At 35.6% G+C, this 25,541-nt stretch overlaps 1 protein-coding gene across 3 annotated transcripts in view; it reads right to left on the bottom strand.

Annotated features, from left to right (window-relative positions):
* The window catches only part of PDE10A (phosphodiesterase 10A), a 350,481-nt gene that overhangs the window by 63,720 nt on the left and 261,220 nt on the right, over positions 1-25,541 (bottom strand). For all 3 annotated transcript variants that reach the window (XM_064648955.1, XM_064648954.1, XM_064648956.1), the window contains exon 3: positions 5,852-5,880. In XM_064648955.1, coding sequence (XP_064505025.1) covers positions 5,852-5,880 — 29 coding nt within the window. The remainder of the gene's footprint in view (positions 1-5,851; positions 5,881-25,541) is intronic.

The following is a 25,541-nucleotide window of genomic DNA, read 5'->3' as shown; positions in this document are numbered from 1 at the left end:
GTCTGAACTATTTCATGTCAGGTATTCTCAAACTTGAGCAGAAGTATAGAAAGTCTGATGTTACATACTTAAGTTCTCAATGCCATTGATATTTGCATTATATAAAAAGAATTCCCAACAGCAATTTTTCTGTACATCTTAAAAATAAGCATTGTGGTCACAAAAATAAATAAACAAACTAAAATGTTTGATGCCTTTTGTTGAAATAGATCAGCTTTCTCTTCCCTCATGTAGCGTTATGAAAAATCCCAGATTCACACTTACCACCTGATTCAAGAGACTTGCTCTATATAATTTTCCAGGTGCCTCCTTGACTTATATTCTGGAACGATAACCAATATTCAAACCATACTCAATTACTGTATCTTTTCTAACAAAATACTATATGTTCTTTAAGAATTTTAGCACTATTACTTTATTTCCCCACATAATAAGCAGGTTTATTTAAACTGAAAAATATTCTTAAATTTTTCTTCTCTTTTTTTTCTTCCCCACAAAGGAATGCATAACTAGAGAGGAACATATTGGTGACTAAATCCAGTCCCTTGCAGGCAAAGGCAGGCTTGTAAGAGGCATTTAGTTTAAAACTACCTAAAATATTCATTCCATGTGTCATTGCACTTTACTGCAATGAGTATTCAGATATCTAGTGTAGAAACAAAGGTGGCAAGACCTAGAAGCATCACAATAGTCACTTACTTTAAATGCAAGAAATTATTGTATTTTAGCTATAGTGATGTTATTGCATTTCTGAAGACCAGCGAGTATAAAGAAAGGAATGGTTGCAGAAAAAAAAAAAAGCCAATCTATTTAATTAAACCAAAAATATAATTTATTCAGGTCATTTTTATGTGTGGTAAGTTAGGCTGTCTAAATATTTGCTATTTATGTTTACACGTACTGCTACCTTTTGTACTCCTACCATTTGTAGGTCTGGTACTTTCACACTAGCTGCAATATTTTGCATTGTTTATCTGCAGTGATAGTTAGTTCACATCTTGCACCGAAACTGGTGTTTGTTATTTTTGGGCACAGATAACTAAGAGACAACTACATCCTATGAAAAGTGAAAACCCATCTATACTGCCCATTTGAATAACTAAAAATAGGGATATTTATTTCATTTAAAAAAATAATTAAAAATACAAGAAAAAACAACCCTAGAAAAGGCTAATAAAACTGCTTGCTTGCTTTAAGGTGAAAATGCTGAGCCAAAAGATGCCAAATCCTCTGATTGAAAAATAAAAGTAGAAAGAGTGTGGCAAGCAAGCTCACAGTGCAGAGCTGGCTTTCAGAGGAGCAACGAGCATGAAGAGGAAACTCAGAAAAATCTCTTTGCTCCAAAAAATCAAAAGAGGTAACTGGGATTGGCTGCAGTAACCAGTTTTCTTTAAACTTGGATACTGGAAAGCAAGAAACTATAAAGAGCAGACTTAGCTGAGGTGATTAATTTTAATGCTTGTACATAGCCTCAGAGAAAACTGCTTCTACGTGCATTTGTCTGACGTCTATTCTTCTTGTTTTGACTGGAGAGGACATGGGTTAGGACTTGTACGGTAAATAAAGTTTAGCACTGCCACACCATACAGAGGTATTTATGAATTGTTTGTTTGCTTATCAAACACCTTCACGACAAAAGCAAAGGGAAAATATGACATGACATTTGGCAGGACAGGCCCTATTAAGACAAAAGATGTAAACCAGTTCTCTCATTCTGAACAGAAAGAACTGAATAATTCTGAAAGCACACATCTGCCAGCCTTTTTATGCAGCTGATTTTCAAGCCTCAGAGACAATGAATATCTTTCCTAGAAGAAGCTTCTTGCCACATAACCTCCATTTACTGGCATCCAATTCTAATCTTTCCATCAGATCCTTGCCTGTTACCAAATAGTAACACTGAAATAAATTGCTTCACTAGTAATAGGAAAAATACATAATAAAAAGCAAAAGCTTCACTTGTGAGACAAGAACCTTATGATTATATAAAAGTAACCATATAATCTGTTATTAACTGTAGGGCTCATAAAACATTAATATCTCAATTATATCATCTCTCCAGATTATATGACAAAACAGCATAATGAGCTTCATTTTAACTTGACAAGGCTGAATATTGCTCCTGTTTTTAAAAAGCTTTTTATAAAACTACATTCCCTCCTAATACTTGACTTGCAAGCACTCTAAAGACACCATGTACAAAATTAAAAATAAACTTCCTCATTTTCCTACCACTGTTGCTTATCACTACCACAGTATACACAAGATTTTCTTTTTAAAGAAATCTGCTTATACAAGCATCTTCTTCTCGTGACAATGCCATTTGCAACACTTCTAAAGACTAAATATACATATACTCCTATATATTTTTTCTAGTTTCCCTAACTTTTTGATTAATTTGTCACAGTCCTCAGTTCTGATACTGTGCGATGACATTTAAATCCAATCTTGAATTAGAAAATGCTACAAGGAATGAGCGTGCTTTGCCAACGTGTCATAAAGAACCCAAACTTTTATCAGCAGTTTCACAGTGAAGATACATGCAATTACTGCAACTATTTACTGAAAACACACTTGCTAATTCTGTAACTATCAGTGACATACTGTGCTGGGTGCTGGCTGGTGCCAAGGCAGCTGCCGAAAGCTTCAAGTCCAAAAAGGGGAAAGGAGAGGATTAAAGTATCATTCCTATTTCCAAGAATAAAGTACTGTAAGTGAGCTAGTCACTTCCTGGGTAACAATTTTCTGGTGTTTATATGGTAAACTTCTGCAAAGTGAATTGTTGTTGGCATCACCGGAGTTTTCAAAGCAAAGGTACTTGCCAAAACGCAGCTTCACTGGAAGTATCGTTCACATAAACATGGAATGGAAAGTTATTAAGCAAAATGAACAGCTAATTTTGCCGTGATCATATCAGGAACACTGAGTATTTTCATTTAAACTTCAGAATCTGAGGTAAAAAGAGCACACAGTGATCACGGGAAACTTAGCAGCACGTAGAACAAAATCCTGGCTATAGTTCATGAAGGAATGGGGTTATTTTTGCCAACTGAAAAGAATAACATGTCTCCAATGCACACTGTTTTCACTAATGCTGTCAAAGAACTACATCTTTAGTTTGGATGTACATGGATAAATATGCACTTAGTGCTCAAACTCACACTCCTCTTTTTTTAATTTCTTTTGCAGACAAAACAGCAAAAAAACACAGTATAAAATTTAACTTAAATTTTCTTCATCAAAATAGTTCAATAGTTGGTTTTGTTTCTGAAATCCCTCTGCCCAGAAAACCACTTATGTAGCTAGGATGGACAGGATCAGCCAACACACATCTGCACAATAAGTAAGCAAAAGAAACTCATCATTTCCAAGGATTTTCCCAATACTACATCATGTGAAAAGGAGATTCTGTCCCCAGTTACATATATTTCATAAACACTGTAATTTAGTATGCAGAAAAAAGTTCACAGGTTCACTGTTTGGTCACAGATGCTCATGAGGTATTTTGTAACCAGAGCTGTTCTTATGCCAAAAGCAGTTTACAGGCAACAGGAAATTTCCCCCCACCACCAATCATCAGATGCAATGTCAAGTCAAACTATGAAAGCTTTACATGTAACTTCTAAACACAGAAATATTGAGGAAATTGCCATTAGTAGTCCACAATCAAAAATAATAAATTTTGAGAAGCTTCTTTTCTACTCTAAAAAACTCAAGGTTTAAAATATGAGGACATTTTCTCCTGTTTTCTTCTATTTTATCCTCTCACCTTGTTTTGAAAACTTGCAGTGTACTGCTGATAGCCAAGATTGCTGCTTTATGTTAATTTTTCTACTAAGATGCTAAAAATGACAATATATTAAAAATGTAGTTCCTAAACAATGGGATTTCAAAACTTCTATTTCAAAACTTCTTAAATTTTCAGAGTAAAACTGCAACATAAACCCCTTGAAAATACTGAAATTTCCTTCCAGTAATTAAAGATTTTTCTCAGTATATTTCTACCTTGTTTTCTAGCTAACATAATATTCTGAATCAATAGTGATTTAATTCTGCACCAAATTCCCTTTCACTAACCTTAATTTTTTCTTCCCTATGATACAAGCTACTTCTTGCAGACTTTTTCAGGAATTAAAAATGTAACACTTAATAACTTTAAAACCCATAATTCTTCAGTCAGCATGAACATGTCTTTTTGTCTGAAAAACATTACTCATGTACAGAACCTTTCCTAATTTAAATTCCAACTTATGTTTATATTTTAATTAAACTGGTATCTGTTTAAGCTGCTGCTGAAGGAAGAGGATGTAATACAATGGTCTACATTATTATATATGGCATTATTAAAAAATACTACAAATTAACAAAACTGTTAATTTGTAGCATGGTACATTACTGAGTGCCTTCAAGTACTTTAAAAGAAAAAAAAACACAAATAATAGCGCAACAGAGTATACACACCAAGTGCACAACGATTGATGGCTAAAAAAAACAAGGGAGAAAATGTTTACTTCAGAACATCTAAAGTATCATCTGCACACCAATGATTCCATGGCTTCAAGCGACAGCCCATCTATCTTTTGGAAAACTCAGAGTCACTATACATGACTTTGAGGGGCTGAGATGGCTGCCAGCAGATGGTCCAAAAGACAGAAGGGGTGACTGGCAGTGCAGACTTGGGGGGGTTCAGGGTTCCAGAACTTGCTTTCTTTGCCTTAAATCGCTCAAATGTGGTAACCAAGATATGTTTCATAATTATTTTACAGTTTTAGGTAAATGATAATCTATTTACCAAATTAATGACAAGGAAAAGGAACTTTCTTCCCCATACATAACTAGAGTTTCTGAGATTTTTAGGCAGATCCTTCATTATTTTGAAATAAAAATATTATGTATAGATATACTAATAACAATAATCCTAGGTTACACTGGTAGGTATTCACTTAACTGTCATAGCAGTTGAATACTAAGGGAGAAAAATCATGTTACAAGTTAAAGAATTACTAAAACATATTAATTTTCACCTACATGCCCAACACCATTATAAATCCATGGCACATCATGTATAGGGAGTACTTCTGCATGAATAAACCCAATTTAGATAACATTTAATATCTTTTCATAGTCACATATAAGGTGAACTTCAGTTTCCCCTTATGCCAGCCCTCTGCTTACAGGGTTACCAAACTGAGTTTCCACTACCAGCCTGAGTTCTCCACTCCTTCCATACTCCAACATTCTTCAAAGGACTTCTATTGAGTGCAAGACCACTCAGCCAGCTTTTGCAGTCTTTCAATCAGCCTTATTTTTAATGTGTCTGACACTACCATATTTCTCCTGGGAACATGAAATAATTTATGCAACTCATTCAAGAAGTGGAAAAAAGCAGGACTATGATTCCACTTTAGAAAGTTGTAAGTGGCTCCCCCACCTCATGGGGTGCTTCAGGGTGGCTGGACCCATCTGAGGGCAACAGATTGTCCTGTACTGACCTTTTCTCATTCCCAACAAAGAAACTTGTTTCTAACAGATCCCTGCAACTAGTCATCAGTCATGGACAGATATTCTGCAGGACACAGTGTCAATCAGATATAAGGCTAGGGTAGGGAACTTATTACTGAATGTTTTTTTAGGATTTTACATTACATTTCATACAGAACACTGCAAAATATTTCAAATTAGAGAATTTAGCTCATTTCTACCACACCACATCTCAAAAGGGGAGATAGGGCATATTCCTTCCCTTGTTTGCTCTTATGCTTGATCAGAGACTACGTAAAAATCATCTCAATTGAACTGAGGGCCTCAGAGACTATACTACTTTTTAGAGGGGATAGAGAGTAGCACTTACCCTGCTGACTTCTTTAGGAGTTGATTCATCTAAAAGGAAACAAACCAAACAATTAGACACTCTGGGAAGTTTTTAGACTGAATGAAGAACAAGATAACAAATTTCAAACAATTTCTGCATCTTTTTACAAAACTTTTCCAAAAGGGTTCAATAAAGTGACTGAAATATCCTGAGACTGGCTTGCATTTACAGTCTTTTAAAAAATTCTTGAGTTAAAAATTCATTAAAATTAGGATAAAGTATTTATGAATTCTATCTTGACCTAGTAAAAATAAAAAATGTCATACATTTCAGAAGTCAGAGGCAAATTGGCACAAGCCAGCTAAATCCTACATTTCAGAAGTCAGAGGCAAATTGGCACAAGCCAGCTAAATCCTACATTTATATTCCAATTCATTAAAGCAACTGTTAATACTGCATAGTCTGAGAAGTAAAAGCCTTTGCTACCAAATATATGCCACCAACATCCTAGGTATACAAAGAAGCTAGTGAGCAGACTTAGACCTTCTGCTCTGAAGATCAAAGATGCTATTCCTGCTGATTTTTTGGATGTTGAAAAAAAGTCTTGTAGCCATAAGAACAGAAGAACTGCACTGATGTGATCTGGCATAACACATTAAAAGAAAAGAGATTTCAAGATTTTATATTTATATATATATCTACACTATAACGTTTTATTCTTCAAATGCAAGCAGACTCTCGTGCATTTTTATAAGTTAAATAAACACAGATACAATAGCAGAGCACTAGCTCAAACATTGAGTAGTACTTCCAAAAATAAAGGGAAAGCAGCTGTACAGCAAGAACGCATCTGCCACAGGAGGAGTTTCCAACTTTCAGTTTAACCACACCAAAAGTAGCTTAAACACACCTTTACAAACCTCCAGCTGGGTAGCTGTTCCTGAAAACACGAAGAGAACTATTTGTAACCTTTTATTTGATCCTAGGAATCAAATTACAATGCTTCGGAATCAAAATTAAGTCAGCAAATAGATTTAATCTCACAGGGAAATATCATATGTCTATATTTGCCAAAGGCTCTTCATATCTTGCCATTTAAGATGAACTTTTAAACAATAAAAGTAGAAAATAACATTTTCTAGAAAACACACTTAGTATATAATTTCTGATGAAAGAACTCTCTATAGTAATACAGATGTCTCCTCAAAATTGAGTGATGCCAAGAAAAACAATGTATTTCAAACCCATGAGGAAAAATTAGTCTCCTCTTAACATCAGTCAAATGATCTACCAGTAATTTACACACACAGAACAGAGATGTAAACTTAATTGAGCTATTTAAGGTAGTTCTGTTGCTTGCAGTGCAAGGTGCAGCACATACTCTGCCACATTCAGTGATGTTATCTTCCTGAAAGAACCAAATCTACATATCAATTACAAGAACAGCCAAAGCTAGACTCAAAATCCATCTCCCCACTACCTGATTGCTGACACTGAGGGACAGAAAATGTGAACAATAGAAAATAGAGTGATGACATGACACTTTCCCTGGAGTGAGAGAAAACTCTCAGTTTTCAGTAACCAATGCATCAAACATTTCTTGAATCAGTGGTGATACTTTTCTGTTTAAAGGATGGGGTTTTCTTCCTCACATTTTTCCAAGGTAAGAGGGGTATTAGATTATGTTTGGCTTGTTATTAAACCTCAGTCACCAGCATTTCTAGTAATCTCCCTCTACTGGAACAAAATCAATTTATTGTAATATATCTAATATAAATGATACCATCACAATTCTATGGCTGTCACACCATTGCAAGACATAACTGCCACTACAATTTCCAACAATAGACAGAGGACAGATTAAATGCACTAAATCTAAGACTTACTACACAGTATAAAAGTCTACATAACCTCTATTTGAGCTACCATAAAAAAAATTCAGTGCTGTTTTTTCAGAAGAAAGATAAACACAGTGTTTATGAAGTTTGGTATTAGAACTCCACAGATGAGATTTGCAATTCAGAGAAAATGAACTGGTGGGAAAAATGGAAGATTTTTTTAGGGGAAGAAGGAAAGCAAAAGTTGAGGCGGAGAAGGGGGAAAAAAGTATCAAATATTGTGTTAATCCATCTAGATACAAGTTATATTACTACACAATGATCTAGAAAGTAATTTTTCATATTAGAAGAAACCAAAGGCCTAAACAGCATACCTTTTTTTTGTCCCCAAGAGCAAAGGAAGAAACATGATCCCATGAACCTGGAGTGAATCAAATTGCCTTCCTGGAGGTTCAGTCTTTAAGGCCAAGGTACACACTGAGCGATTGGATGCATGCACACCTCAGTGCTAGCACCCATGGCACAGAGTATGATACTTCCCTTACAACTTACTTTCTGTGTGCTAAATAGAGGGAAAATCATTGGAATAGCAGCTTTTCCCACAAATTATAGCCAAGGTATAGGATTAGGTAATATATGAAAGCAAGAGGGGATTTATGAAAAATACCCTCAATTTGCATACTCCTGTTTATTTAAAAGCCATGAATTCAGTTTGTTTAAAAGGTACAATCTCTTGATTGTAAATCAAGTTCCATCCCTGTAAAATATGAAGCTTTTAAAGAAACAGATTAGCCATTAAAATAAATTCATAGATATTAAGTACATTGATAAATAGCAGCTTACTATATAACCAAATCTCACAGAAAAATTATGTGCTTGAATATAAAGGTCCTCATTTATGATGGCATGTTGCATGGGAAAACAGTCAGATAAGAGAAAGTGTCATATTAGTGTCTACAGGGATGGAAATAAACACCTGGGAGAAAGCAAGTGTTTGTGAACGAAACCATAAAAAATCTCCAGACACTAGAAATTTTCAGTTGGAGTTCACTTTTTCTTTAGACATCAAATACAATCAACCATGATACATGAATAAGTGTCACTCTCTCAATCCTGTTTGTTGGTAGTATATTGCCATTCACACGCTAATTTTGGGGGATAGCTGATATCATTACTAACACAGACTAGTAGAAGAAACATATATTATTTAGTTCTGGCCCTCTAAATATACTGACATTGTTCTTAATAGTTTCAAAAATAAAGGGATGAATTCTTGGAAAGAAATCACTATACACACATACATTAACTTGGCTATATGGCTCAGTCAAGGCTGTTGCAAGCTGTATTATTAACACAGTGATTCTCAGTGTGGCTTGATGCACACAGAGGTAGGTAGCCAACAGCAGAGTGATGGTGGTAACTCAAGGGAGCACATAACTTGAGCAAGAGGTGTCTTCCAGAAGCACTAGGCATGCATCACTAATCTAGCAGAACACCCTGCTATAAACCCCATTGTTTTAATGTCCTGGTAATTTGAGCATAAACACACACTGATACCACAACTGGAAAAACGGGAAACTGCAGGGAACAGGACTACATTTCAACTTGGCATGTTCTATTATCTCCATACACTAAGTTTGCATACCAAAACTACTGCACCAGCAATGATGTTATTCCATTCCACAGTGATCTGGTTCAATCCACTAAATGTGCAAGAAATGGTTCACTTTCTAAACTTTCAAAACCAGGTAACTATCTCAGACCACAAAAATAAAGTTACACCTGTATCTTGACAACTTTGCAAACATTACTATTTAAAAGCTCTCTTCAGAGATCAAAGCATCAGGAAGAGGCAATGAAGAATGAGGGGAGTTCCATGATAAGAGTTGTGGTTTAAGAACAAAATTACAATTTAACATACTTTAATACCTCAGTTTTACTATCTGTACAATTCTACTTTACTACTTACACAATTCTAATTAACAACTGCATAGTACACTACAGATATTCATAATAATCAGTATGGTAATTAAAGACAGTATCCATCTGGGAAAGCTTCCATACTAAACCAAGTCAAGATAGGAAGAAGCAGAAAAGAAGAAATGGAACAGACAGAAAAAAAATTCACAGAAGTTTGTCACTTGGCACAGTATAAATGGGGTCAGGTTTAGTTTGGTTTGAGGTTCTTTCTGTTGGGGTGTGTGTGAAGGGGTGTTAAATTGCACAGTTATTCATTTAATATAAAAAAGAAAACCCAGATTGTATTTTGCACATTAAAAAAAACTCATTGCATACTTGCATTTCTATGCATGCATTTTAAAAAACAAAACAAAACAAAGGCAAATGAACTTTTGACAATTCCAAGATGCTAAGCCAGAGTAGTCACAAAGACAACTTTAACACAAAGCAAGTTTTAACATCTCAGACATGATATTTTGATGCATTTACCAAGGAAGCAACAATTTGAATGCCCAATTAGCTTTATCACAGGAACTCTTTTGGAAAAACAGTATTGCACTTTCTCCCTGGTCTTAGGCTTACACTTTGTTCTGTGTAGTTAAATACCAAGAAAGATTATGATTGTGTTTTATATGGTAATTCACCTATTACTTCATATCCTATTCAACACCACTGCTGAGTGATGAGAGCATTAAACATATTAGCTCATCTATCTTATCAGTCAACGAGGTGCAATCACCATTGTTTATTGCCAGAATGCAGCCACAAGACAATGGGCTGAAGAGCATGTATAACAATTTAGCATTTTTTCATATGACCAGTTTACAGCTATACCTTTTTGCCTACATCTACCACTTTTCTGATATGCATTTCTGTTTGGCATTCAGTGCACTGTTATTGGTAGCTTTCTTTAAAATTAATTACAGGTCTTGCAAACACGTTTGGTGAAGGAAGTCTCTCATCCAGTAGTAACACGATTTCAATATTACTCTTTTAAAACAAAACTTGATTTTCTCCTTATTTTTTTCTGTTCCAGAATCCTTCTGGTTGCCAAGTATAAGGTATCCTTAACGTTTACTGCAATCGATGTATCTAAGAAACAGCATTAGCTTTGGAGTACTATCTGTCCTCTCACTTTTGAATGGAGCTGTTCCTTCACTTTTAAATGTCTTTCAAATATACTGCACAAAATTTGAAGTTTTATTGTGTTCAGCAGCTGTTTTCACTGAGAAGAGAAAAATTACATCTCTGTTGGCTCAAATACTACTCAGACATATACCTTAAGCAACTCCATTAAAATCAATAGAACTGCTACAGCATGCATTGGAAACCAGAAATGCTTTTATGTATTAAATGTCATGGCATTTCTGTTATGTACAGTGATTCAGGGCTGAAGGAGATGATTAGAACATAACATGACTTGAAGCAGGTCCTACAAAGCTCCAATAACCTGGGAAGACCCCTTGGATCTTGTCCACTGCAAGACATTTGTATGTTTTAAAGACATGCATACTTTCTAGACCCTGCTGGGCCTCTTGGGTTTGGCTTGTTTATTCCTAGTCCAGGAATACCCCTTCACAACTGATAAACTGCCTGAAGAATTTTAAGGAAAGGCACTTCCTCCTCCTTCCCCAGCATCCATATACAGCCCACATTCTACTGTAAGCCCAGTGAGTCAAGGGATGGGATCACAGAGCTCAGTGACATGAAGTTCCCACCCCTGGCACGGAGTAAGGCTTCAAAGGTTTTTAGGCCCAAACAGGCCAAGAACTTTCAGCAGGTTGTCAGCTTCTGGGGGAGGAAATACTGCATATGACTCAGTGACAGCAAGAAATAATAATCTTACACATGTTGGGAAAAATGTAATCTTTCACTTACCCTGTAGAAATAGAGCATCGGATACCAATGTTTTTAGTAAACTTTTTGCCTTTAATTATTTCTATTTTGTTCTCATCCCTATCTTTTTGATTACTATATTCTCACCTCTTTTTGTATAGAAACATGGAAAGTTTACATATCCATGTAATAAAATTGGAAGCTATAAGACTCTTTAGAAGTTGTTAAAAATTTTCAGATTCCATTGTTTATCTGCTACAGAGAATCGAAATTAGTACAAGAAGCTTTACAGCCCACCTGATTTTCTTCTTTCTGCACCTCTGACTACATTGAAAACAAATGTCATGTTATTGCACTTAGCAGTAAAATCCTCAAAATCTTGCAGAAAAATCAGTACTGAGCAGTTTTCTTCTCTTTAGACCAGCTGACAAAAGAAACAAAAGAAAACACCCCAAAGGAAAAGTTTGCTAACGTCAACAGGGGTAAGGGATCATTAGAGCTTGAGATGATAGGTTACCACATGGGAGGGTGCAGTGATCCAGTGTGAAACATATTTACGTCAGGGGAATCATTTCAATCCCTCTGAAGAAACTGTATTGTCACTACAATATGCATACATTTGTATTAGAGATGTATTTTATTTACTTTATTCAGAAGACTGAAAACAGAAACTGAGAAAATGCCAAAAATAATCAAGATGAAGAAGAAAAAGTGACAGAATAAAATTTACAAATTAAGCCTTTTTGCTTTCAGGATATTTCAGCTGATTTTTTAGTAATCATAATCAAGCTCTCAGTGACTGTGTTGAATGTTACAGAATAATGATGTGCAGATAATTCAGGATTTTGGAGTCTTTGAAAAATGACATGTTACACTAACATGATGAACAGATTGAAATTAAGAAAAGATTGAACTATTTACTACTTATGAGTAGTTGGACTGTGAGTAAAACATTTTGCTTGCAATGAGAAGACTGTCAAAAAAAATAAAATTATAACTTCAGTGAGTGGAAAGGAACAGAATATGTAACTACAAAATTATAGACAGTTCTCTATGAAAGATAATGACAGCACCTTCTGAATTTCTGAACTACTCAGTTTTAGTCTAAAATGATTTTATAATGACAGGTAACTATAATCCACAAGAATTATACAGGAAAAAAGTAATAAAAAAATCTTTTTGGCTGTTGTACAATAACAACAAAAAAATCCAAGATGTTGTGGAGTTCAGTATTCCTATACTGACATTTCAACAAGTGCCAAATTTTAACTCTCCCTAATAGCAGGTGCAGTATTAAAAATGCTAGGCCAGACTTAGAAAAGTTTTCAGGCAGGGATACATGCACTATGATTTAAAAAAAATCTCCAAACAAGTCTGGTACCCAATTCCTAGAAACGAAAGGATGTTAAATACCCCAACGATGAGTAGGCATGTTGATTTACCACTGCTGAACTTAGAATGGTAATTCACTAAGTTGTGGGGACCCAGCAACTTGTGATCCTATAACTTGATATTAAGGCTCTGCAGTATGTGAAATAATTGATGAAGGTTATTTAACAGCGAGCTTACTAAAAAAACTAGATAAAAGTGTGACAAATACAAGTTGTCCTTGGCTGAAAACAAGAATGTTCCCAATGAAGCTCTGTTTATATACCTCTGATTGGTCTTGTGTAAACCTTGAAGAATATTGTGACAGCCAACATCAGACACTTCAGCACCAGAACACATTAAAAGTCATGCCAGCTAACAGTCCACATGCATCAGGAATTATTGCCATTAAATAGCTTGACACATCAGCACCAAGATTACTCAGTCCTTTTATACAGAGTGGTTCCCCAAGAGATGCTACAAAAATCGAAAGACAGGACTCAGTCCTCAGTGGACTGATTATTTTCGCATTTTTGAGTATACCTACCAGCACATCCTCATGCTCCACTATGCCAATGAATCTACTGCATATCAACTTTTAGTATAGAAATTTTGACACCGGCTTTGAACAGAGGACTGGCTGTACTATCAGACACAGGTAGTCATCCCATCATAAGAATCTAGCTGCTTGAAACACTCAACCATAAGCAAGGGAGGTGAATCACAGCATCTTAATTAGGAACATGAGAAAGACTTGGTGACAGAAATCGTCCCATCTTTAGAGGTTTCAACGCAAATGTGCCTCAGACACAGCCATACAGAGAAGAGATTACACTGGCAATTTCAGAAGGTATTCTATGCTAACAGTCCACCTGACAGATAGATATCAAGGGAAAATGAAAAAAAATGTAGAAATGCCCAAAAGTAAACCGCACATTCAGATGTACAAGTTTAGAGTAAATGAAGAACTGGATGTGTTCATGCAAGACAAAATTACTTCCATGTGCTTTTTTTTTAATTTAACTAACAAAATCCTATGCAGATGGTAAATTAATTGAAATACTAATAAGAACTCAGAAAATATATAAAGAAATCAGCTGGGAAGCTAATAAACTACATCTAACACAGCAGTAAGAGAAAGTGGAAGCACCACTTCTGTTGGTGGAATAAAGGGAACCAGAGCCAACTGTACCTCTTCAGCACGGCTGAAGTTGCCACCTGCTGGGATAAGGAGCTGTGTCTATCTCCCAAATTGTCAATCTAAGAGAACTACTAATGATCACATACTGAGAGCAGGCAACCAAGCGAGAAATCTATTCCTGCAAATATAAAAAGGGTAATTCATAATCTAAGTCCTTTCTCACCATGCCTTCAAAATAGTTTTGAAACAGTCACGATGGAGGAATCTCATAATTTGTCAGTTGCAGCATCATTCTTCCCAACTTCCTTCATCAGGCCTGCCACAGAGTTCTGTCAACACCAACATGAATTTCTTACATAAGCAAGTGTCATATAACTGCCTGGAAGGGAAATTTGGAAAAACCTCCCCGTGACAACTGCTCCTTAGACACTTCTTTACATTCTGCATCTACCTAGTTAAGGAACACTGGAGCTGTGTTAGTTAATCCATTTGGGTCTCACATCTACTCAGGCATACATATAAGGCCATCTGATTTTTACATGCAGGACTAATTCATTCAGGAGCTGCTAGGGTATCTGACCATTTCTAGACATCAGGCCACTTGTTTCGGCAAATAATTGCAGGAGTGAGATTAAACCACAAAACAGTACAACAAAGAGAACAGCCTCATAACTACATAATAAGCTCGTGGTTAAATGTTAACACAATTAAATAAAGCAAGACTGAAAGTGGAAAGAAGAGCCAAAGAAAAGAGCTTCAAAACAGAGTTTTAAAAGGAGGATATACAGAGAGAGAGGGACAGAGATGCTAGGATGAGCAAGCAGCTCGGACAAAGACATCAGATGCTACTAATGGTGATGTACTCTACTGATGTACTTTACCTCTCTAGGATTACTTTACTTTCTGCCATGGTAGAGAACAAGTTCCAGTAAAAAGAAAAAAATAATAGTGCTTATTACAGATCAAAAAACCAAACCGCAAAAATCATACATGCAAATCACAAAGTAAGATTTGCAAAAAAAAATAATTCCTTTTGTTTGTAATATTGTTCATTGCCACTGTTAATGAAAAAACCCTGGAAACTTAAGTCTTAAGCTTTAAAAATACAGCTGTCAAGAATAAAAAGGTAGTTGCTTCAATACGCTTTGCCATTTTCCATCAAGTGAACAGATGGCATTATTAAAATTCTAGTAGAATGAAGTATTTATAAGTTCATTAGACAACACTAACTATACAAAAAAACCCCAGTAATATTGCAAATAAATCTGTTGGATTCAAAATAGCATAAAAGTACAAATAAGGGTTATAAAATCACATTTATGAGTTAGTCTATAAAAACAATAATGTTAAATGAAACAAAACAACACAAATGTATAAAAAACTCTATAAAATAGTAATTTATTTTCCAGGGTCACTTCCAAGTTACTCCATGCATTCTGAGCCTGAATTCTATAAAAAGGGCTTCAAGTTCAACAGTCTCTAAGACAGCTGAGAGGGAAAATACCTGTAACAATTACTTTTCTTTAAATGTATAAATGTGTATAAAATTCATACTATGATTTACAATAAGTAACAATGAAATTGCTCTAGAAATAATCCACACAGAAATGTAAGTCTTATTCTCTGAGGTGATGTTCTCAGAAAATAAACAAAAGGTCAGCCAAATGCATCTAGCACACGTCAGTGCTTTTAAATGCTGTGCCAGACTGGCTTGCTTATTTGATACCTGAGATGCTTTATTTACTCTTCTCTTCACCATCTTGAATTATGAGCCTACACTGAATTCACTTTGAAATCACTGATTTGTAATTGGTTGCCTTCCTCTTTCTATTGTCTTTCTCAACCTGGTAAAGTGGTGTCTCTTTGTATTCTAATTTACTTGAAAAAGATGTAAATTCCTGTCACCTTAAAAATATGCCAAAATGGATTTACTATAAAAAGAGATAGCTAACACACTGAAATTCCAGTGTTCACTCCAAACTAATATACATCAGTTCCCATATGTGCTGATTTATTCAAATGTACACCACTTCTCTCTGCAACTTTCATCAGTACAATCTGTGACAACATTTAACTCCTTTAAGCACCCTGTCCTCCCTGAGCACATTTTATCCAGCCTAACAGTCATTCTTGGAAAGTCCTCACTTTGATACCTACATGGAAATCGATTCAAAGAAGGATGTGTACTATTTCAAAGCATGTGTTTTTTCCCAGAGTTTAAAGACTTGTGTGGCACTTTTCCTTTTGATGGATCCATTAGCACAGGAGGACATCGACCTGTTGGAGTCAGTCCAGAGGAGAGCCACCAGGTTGATTAGAGGGATGTATCACATTTCATATGAGAAAAGGTTAAGAGAATCATGATTTTTCAGCCTGTAAAACAGAAGGCTTTGGGGTGAGCCTTCCAGTACCCAAAGGAAGCCTGCGAGAAAGACAGAGAGAGGCTATTTACAAGAGCATGTAATGACAAGACAAGGGGGAAATAGCTTCAAACTGAAAGAGAGTAGATTTAGATTAGATATTAGGAAGAAATTCTTTACTGTGGAGGTGGTGAGGTGCTGGAACAGGTTACCCAGAGAAGCTGTAGATGTCACATTCCTGGAAGTGTTCAAGGTCATGTTGGATAGAGCTCTGAGCAACCTGGTCTAGTGGAAGGTGTCCCTGCCCATGGCAGGGAGTTGGAACCAGGTGATCTTTAAGGTCACTCCAACCCAAACTGTTCTATGACTCTATTATGCAAACCTTTTACAGTATTTTATAGATGTGTGTCTATGACTTAATTAGCTACCATTTATACAATCTCAGATTAGAATATTTGAAACTCTTTCTTCCTGAAGAGATGAACCTATATAGAAAAGAATGGTAAGGTGCAGGTCCACACCAGCAGAAACCAATTTAAGCCAAAACTGCCACCTCTGCACTCTCCCCACTGTCCTGTGGCAGTCTACAGCTGCAGCAACTCAGTGAATTGCAGATATAATCTACAATTACGTAGGCAAATGACCAATGCATGGCAAAGGCTGGATATACACACCCAGAGACAGAAGATGAGGGCAGGCAGTGCAGGTTTAGTTTGACCACAGAGATATTTCCTGAGAACAAGAAGGTTCTGGCCAAACAAATACCGCACGCAGGACCCACTGGCATCTCAGTTTCTTAGTGACTGGGTTATTTAAGACTAGTTGGTGCAGACTAAAAGAGCCTGAGATTCTGAAGATTGCTAGGGAGGCACTGAAAATTCTCTTTGCTAAGATGATTGCTAATTATTTTTTTGAGCATAACAAGTTCCTTCGTATGTAACAGTTTAATATTTAATAAAATAAAACACAATTATGGCTTCCTTCAGGGTGGAGACAGAGACACATTCTCTTAGTGAAACCTAACAGTTGCAGAGGTGTTTAGATTCAACAGGTTCTTCCATTCAAAGCATATGATGATCTACATCAACATTCATTTTTATTTATTAGTTTCCTTTAGTGTAGTACTGGAATGAATAAGAAGTTTTAATATGTTTTAGATAGCTGTACAGCATGCAGAGAAAGGTTTATGTAAGAACTCACACTATTCTCTTCAAATCTTGAAACACTTTCAACAGTCAAGACAAACATACCACTCATACCACTGAGTATACCTTTTCTTTTGGTCCATCCTACATTTAAAAGATTTAGCATCCTTAGATGAGAAGATTTTAGGAACAGTTAAGGAGGGAGGGGATTAAGATTGAAAATTATTGTTAGTTTCCTGGTTTTGAATTACTGAGACAAATTTCAAGAAGAAAACAAACCTGGAGAGAAACTTGCTTTCACAGCACAATGACAGATTCCCTAACTTCATTCTGAAAGATGCCTGTGATTCCAATTATTACTGATTTACAATGTATTATTACCTTTAATACTTTCTTTTTCCATTAAAACTCCAGATATACTGGAGGAATGCAAACCTACCCCCTAATTTACTTTTGTTTGCTTGCCTACTGTAGTACGGCAATGAAATTGGATAACGTGTGCCTACAATATCAATGACAGCATAAAAATGTGTTGAGTTCCAAGAAAAATCCCTGCTACAAACTACAATTTTTTTGAAGACGCTTTAGGAAAGAAATGCATCTATTATGTTTCAGTTTTCTCTTGGGAGAAATATGACCTACATGGCTAGAGAAAATTTATTCTCATGAATATCTAATACAAAAGATAACAGTAAAATAAAAAGCTATGGCTCAATGCTGTAAATAGGTGGATGCATCCTACTGTGCAGTAGTAAGTAGAAAATAATGGCTGGCTTTCCAGCAGAAAGTCTTGGCAGTCAGCCATGTGGTGAAGACTGGGTTCTGTCCCCAAATACACATTCATTTTGGCAAAATATTGGGAGGTTGTTTAAGGTTTGATCATTTAGTACTCATCAAAACAAGCAAAAAATCCTTATTAAGTGCTTTAAATGTTCTGGTTTGAAATACTATCATTCACTAGACTTATCTCTTGTTCCACACATCATTTAGCAAGTGTTCTTTAATTAGACATAAAAAAGGATTTTCCATAAACTTAAAACAAGCATATAACTCCATGCATTCTTTTAGAAACTCTAGGTCGCCGGTTTAAGTTGTCAGCTAATATTAATATAAGTAGGGCTTACTACTTAAATTGCAAATTGTTATATTCTTGAAAATATGTTTTCTTTAAGCCCAAAGAAACCCAGGCTCTGTAGCATCCTATCTGATGGAAATGAAAATCATCAAGAAAATGGAAAAGAACAAATACTACATATGTGTTTGAATGCATGGGGTCCTAATTAGTTGAACAGGGTGAGTCTCTCAGCCTGCCATCAGCAGTAGATTATACAACCCACTTGTCCTTTTTGTAGTCCAAGTGTATGTACTCCCCCTGTTTTTGTCCTTTTCTCATCTGTCCTGTGCTTCCCCAAAGGGCTCCAGTTTAAGTACATAGGGGAAAGAAAGAAACCACTAGATAAACTGGCTTCATATTCCTATCTTTACTGGTAACACAGTCAAGGATGTTTACAAAAAGCATGGGTGGGATAAGCAGGTAAGCTGTTTTCTAAGCTTCTCTACTGACAGAGCAGCTCAGTTTTTCATGTATTTTGCCACAATATCTTCAACACACTAATCTTTAGAGCAGTAATTTTACCACTAATCTCAGTAGTGAAAAATTTGTAAGATTCTGAATTCGTTCAAGGACTCAATAAGGTGAGGATCTGTAAACAATCTAGGAGGGTTCTTCGGATATGAGTTCTGTATGAACAGCAGGAGTAAATACTTCGGTAGTGATAATTTTTTAAACATAACTATTCTTTGCATACAATATCTTTTCCGCCAAAGTCACTTGAACTTCATCTTTAGATGGGTTCTAGGAGCAAAACAACAAGAGTTTTGTATCAGCAACACAAAGAAAAGCACCACTGTTCAGCATGTATTTTCCTGCAGTATTTCAACTGGTAAGGAATTCCAGATATCTTTTCTATGAAAAAATATATTCTGCTTTTGCATTAATTTAGACTTTTCTATTAGAATTAATGAAATGGACTGGAGCTATGTGATTTTTTTCCTGTCTATATTCTATATGGATACCAGTATTTGGAATTCAATATCCACTTTGTGCAACCACTGAAAGGAAAATTTGCAAAGATTAAAGGTGTCAAATGAAATACATTTAGTTAAATACAAGCTCTCTTCCAACTAATCTGAGGTATTTTCAAAACAGAAGTCAGACTGAGATGATAACAGGATTACTGAAAGGTCAGAACTGAAATTCAATACTCTTCTTTAGATTCCTAATCTGTTTCCTCAAGTAAACAAAAGAGTTACCAAGCCAATTTCCACTGATTCCTCCTCCAGGTTTGGATCCTGGACATGTTTTAAAAACATTTGCAAAACCCAAGGTGATATCTGATAGAAATATCACAAAAGAGGCCCTGGTAAGAATGAAGAAATGCCTGCCCTTCTTTTACTTTATTCTCCTTATGAAAATGTGTGTCCTTGTCACCACAGCAAAGGTTTTCCTTAAACTTTTGAGAAGCACAGATGAAGCCTCAAGGATATGTAAATTGTAATGACAGCAGGCCTTATTAAAGACTTTTTTCTAAGAGGTAAAAGTGGAGTCAGAACTCCCCAAACTTTTATTAAATGATGTCAGAAAGCCTCTGACTGCCTAGCTCTGAGACAAATTTCACCTAACTACTGGTGAAAACCTAAAAGAGGTTTCTGTTTCTGTATGTTTAAGAAAATCCATCTTCAGAAAGAGTCCTGAAAGACAGACAACTGTGTCTGAGGGGTTTGGACATATTACAAGAGAGAGAACCTTAAGACCAAGGGAAATCATTCCACCACTGTGACATATAAAAAGAAATGGAAGATCTTGGAATGAAAACCTACTAAAACTGCATATCTCCCAATGATCTTAAAACTAAGAAATATATTAATATATACCTAAAAAACAACAAGCCTAGGGAGGTAAAGAAAATTAAGTACCACCAGGCTTTATTTTGCCTAGTTATCAAAAGGTAAACAAGGTACAAATACAAATTAGATGATGCTGACCTAACCAAGTGTTGATTTCTATGCCTGACGAGAAGATCTACATAGAGATAATTGCTCAGAAAAAGCTAATAATTTCTTAACAGTCTGTAGAAGAGAGTGCTCTTCAAAAACTCAACTAATAAATTCTGCAGTTGAGAAAACTTCCATAGAAAATATTGTGTTATTTGAAATAAGTCTTTATTTTAATATTCATCACAAAAATAAAGGAAAAAAAGTATAATACCCGAGTACTGAGATACATTTATCCAAAATTTTATGCCCATTTATTAAGAATGAAGAAAAGCTAAAGCAAATATCTTCTTTCCCTTTAACTAGATTTACAAAGGAAAAAGGAAAGAGAGAGGAGAGAGGAAGGGGAGAGGAGGGAAGAGGAGAGAATTTTTCCTAGAAGTGCTCCAGAAGCACCTCCAGATTATTAGCTGATGGACAGCTATATAAACTAACAAATGGCAAGTTCTGAATGATGACAAGTCAACCACATTTGTGAACAGAATCATCATTGCCACCATCACACTACAAAGAAAAGAATCAAATAACCTACACCATCCTGAAAAAAAGCATAGGTTTGGCTAATTTCTTCCAAGTGTGTTTAAAAGCATCTCATTTATGTCCATACATCAAGGGCCAGACTTGACAATGCTTAAATAAATCTGCCTGTGAGGAAAGATACAGTTGTAGCATGCATTCCAATATTTGAATATATCCATGCTCAAATCCTAAAGACCTATTTGTGAAGCGCAAAACTGCCATCATGGTCCAGTAGTCCATTCATGAATGTTTAGCTCTGAAAACAGTCAGTAAAAGATGCTGGACTGGATCATAACAGATAACATATTTCTGAGATTTTCTATATTTTTGTGACTCTACAATACTGTTCTATGCCATCTATTGGAAATTTTGAAGAGTCTTAATTGTTTCCACACCTGTACAAACCGCATTGATTCAAAATTTGATAACTGTTACTAATAAGGGCAACAAAGAATTTTTGAGGAAAAAACTCAAAAAAAACGTAACTTGAGAAAATATTTGTAATACCCTTTTCCTATATTATATGGTGCCATTATCTCTGTACTGGAATGTATACATATATTCACTGTACCAGGTGTATATAGTTGGCTGCTACAATAGGTAGCCCAAATATTGAAATGTATCGGAGATTTATTGTCCTTCATAACTACTTAGAAGTAAATTTTTTTGAGGAACACAATCATACCAGCAGAGGGGAGGACAGTAGTTATTTTCTATAAAAATTATTTTGGCCAGAGAACAGTTGGAAAAGGCAACCTGGTAATAGTTCATGTCTGCAAAAACAAACTATCATCTTTAAAACTAAAAGTTTGTTTAAGAAAGGTAACAGATAATAGGGAGAATTCAGATTATCCCTCAAGCATATTCATATGCTAGACCATGAAATATAAACATGATGATAAACCAGCAGGTGTCACAATGACATGGTTTCCCAGGTTATACAATCCAAAAAAAGCACATTCCAGTAATTGAAAACTTCATGTGAAGTAACCTCCTGTCCTACAGAGGCATTCACTAGGTGGGTCATGACAACTCTAATTCAAAAAGAAGGGTCACTGTGTAGTTAGTAACTTAAAAAGTTGTTTTGATAAACCTCCATAAGTGTTCACTGTAAATCCAAAATCACTGCCCAGCAAGACCCCCAGAATAAACATCTCTTTATTGCTGTACAAATACCTGATGCACTTCATGAAGATATTTCCAAGAGTTCACAACGAACCCACTTGGATTGAATTAGTACAACTGTAACCAGTCTGTTGTCACTTCCCCACCCCAGTTCCCAAAACCTAATGTCAGTTACACCCAACAGCTATAAATCCTTCAAAATCTCACCAACATTCCTCCTCCCACACCTGTTATTGAATTGTGTCTTATTAATTTCCGAACCCTTGTTGCTCATCAACACAACCATCTCTTTTCTCTTTACCTTTCACTCTCCATACTTAATGACAAATGAAATGAAACCATCGCTTTAGGACGAGGACCAAGTACCTTGTAAAAGAGCTCCCTTTTGCCTGAACAACCAATTCAACACACATAAGATTATAGCTTTGCATTTAAAAAAAACACAGAAAGTTATGCTATTAATCACTGTTACTCAGCAATTTCAACTAGACAAACCTCTTTTTCAAAGAAGTCAAAGAAGTCAAAGAAGATCACCACTTATGGGTATCTGCATACTGCAGGTTGGAAGAAGGAATAAAATAATTTAGCTCAGTTCTGCAGCCAAGCAATAAAAGTCGGAATAAGGTGCAGTCCCTAAGTATTTTGAAAGATGCCTTATTGTCATAACTGAAGGGATTTCCTGCAGCTTAACTAAGAAGATCAATGAACGTGTTATAATATAAAAACAGAGTTTCTTTTCCAGAATATTCAAATGTGTTATTAAGACAATTTGACTCACAATTCTTACAATGGATGGTATATAAATCCCAGAGAGGCAGCAGAAGCATAATGACAGAGAACAATGACCCTATTCTGCTAAACTAAAATGTCCATCTACTCAAGTTCATAGTCTATGACAATGGCTAGTAACAGTTCATTTAGAAATAAAACAGGAAAAGAGTTTGAAGAAATTACACTATATGAAAAGGAGAGAGAACACAAGACTACAGATGTACAGAATATACTTACTCCAGTATGTCCTCAGAGCAATCAGATGCTTATGAATTTTCTCAGCTGGAGGCTGAAACAGGATCATAGTATGTAACAGCTCTTGATGATGTATTTCTTCTTTGGAACGTGTCTAATCACTTTTTGAACCCATTTACATTTTTAACATCTCAAATATATTATGTTAATTGGTTCGTAATTTAGGCATGGGTTATGTGAAAAAGGGCATCCTGTTGTTTCAAATCTGTAGTCAAGTCATTTTGCAGGGTGTCCTTCTGTTATGGAAAAGGTAAATCTGTCAACTGTCTTCATCATGACAGTCAAAATTATAAAATTAGTACAGCTCAGGTCTTTTACAGAATGAAAAATCCACCTCTATTTGGTAGCAGCATCATAAAATTCATAATAGTGAAAAGATAATAAGCAAGACTGGCCTTATAAAGAGTTAGCAATGCTACCAGAATTGGGGCTCTTTTTTGTGGCAGAATTGAACTAAATGCACTAGCCAGTGCAAGAAATTCAGACCTTGGCAACCTCCCTCCACCACAACAACAAATCCGTTACAAAAGAGCATAAGATCTACGAATAGTGAATGAGCATCCTCAAATGCCATATACTTAGTTCAGTAGATGTAAATGTCTTCATGGAATTGATAAAGAATGGAAACTGAACAATACTGTTGAGAAAATATTATTCTTTAATTATTTGATTATTTTTTGCTTTTCAGTTCTGATGCTTAAAGTATAAATAAAATTTATACTTGTCATTGGCTCAACACCAACAGGCACTGGTTTTATAACCCATTATAGTTTCCCGCCAAACCTCCTAACACCAGAGCTTGAAGTGTTCCACAGGGAAAAAAAGGTCCATTCCCTTCAGACCCAGAGAAAACTTCAATATACAATCTCCTCCTGTTCTGTAATTGATAGTCACACATTTTTGCTCAAATTGTCTAAATGATTAAACTAATTAAATATAATTAAACTCAATGTCCTATTATCCAAGTATATTTGCCATTGATAAAGTCCAGTAAAGTGATTCCTCCAACCCTCACATGCTGCTAGTCAAACAGTTCATTGCCCCCCTCAGCTGTGCTGAGGGAACTGTTAGCCTGTCTCATATTGTATCCACAAAACTATCTCAATGTTAAAAAAATACTTCCTCTCTTGCTTGTTTTTTGAACTTGCAGAAATACAGATTAGAGACATCTACACATCTGGTCATCTTTGCTGTTCTGTGTATCCTGAGGAGGTGACATTACCTGTATAGAGCATCTGAACTTCAAATTAATCGCAGATTTCTGCAAGGACTTAATGATAGTTCCTGTTCACTTGTATTTGGCTGAACTCTCTATCTGTTCCCAGACTCTAACGGCTAATTTTTCCATTGTATTCCTAGCATCGTTCCCCAAGCTACCTTAACTAATTCAGGCTAGGCCTAAAGTAATGGAGGTATTAGGGCTTGAACATCACCAGTACCTGATTAACTGTTTGCAACCTCATTATGGCTTGGATCTTGCCAATTTGCACTTTCCCAAAACAATATTTGGAATCAGATGTCCAGGACCACTCCAGGTGATAATCTGGATGCAACATCATATTCAGGAGGGAAGAAAAAGCAGTTTAGCCTTGCAGATGGGACATGCCATGCAACTAGGCCTGGCATGGCAAGAGGCAAGGATCTGTCAAAAAACATTTTTATCTGACACTTTATGAGATTCTTTTGTGTCTCTATACATCTGGTTTTAATTTTCAGGATATCTGAAATGTTATCATCCTAGTATGCATCCATTTTTTCAGACAGCTTATGAAAATAAAAATCCCTCTCAGACTACTAAAGTCCTCTGTAGTGAAGATTATCTAGGAATTCCCATGGTTTACTTCCCAGTTCTTAGCAACTTAGTAATCTATAGGAGGGTTTTTTCTCCAAACATGTATCTTTGAAGACCATTGAAAAAGGTTCATCTCAAAGTTTTCTGGGGGTTTTTGTCGTTGCTTTTTTTTATTGTCTGAAACTTGAGTAGACGCTTTGAACCAAACAATTTCCACCTACATTTTTAATAACATCTTCTACATACTTGACTACTATTTGTGACATGAATCTTCCATCAGCAAAAGCCTATGTCAGCTACACAGAGGTAACAGCGCTCATTTATGTGCAATATATGTATCTCTCCTATAACATATTTAAACAGGTATCGTCACCTGAAGCAATAAATTAATGAATGTATAGAAGTAAACCAATGAGAATGAAGTCATGAGTAGGCCTTCCTCTTGCTGAATGAAGTGGGAATGTAATTTAACATGCACTCATAGAACATGCAAAAAAAAAAAAGTTTACTATAGTCCAGTTGAAAGTTTACTGACAGGAGTTATTTCACCATGCACAGTATGAAGA

This window comes from Pseudopipra pipra, chromosome 3 (genome assembly GCF_036250125.1).
Source record: "Pseudopipra pipra isolate bDixPip1 chromosome 3, bDixPip1.hap1, whole genome shotgun sequence".
Lineage (NCBI taxonomy): Eukaryota > Metazoa > Chordata > Aves > Passeriformes > Pipridae > Pseudopipra > Pseudopipra pipra.
The sequence above is the reverse complement of the archived record's forward strand: the minus strand, read 5'-3'. Positions and strand labels throughout refer to the sequence as shown.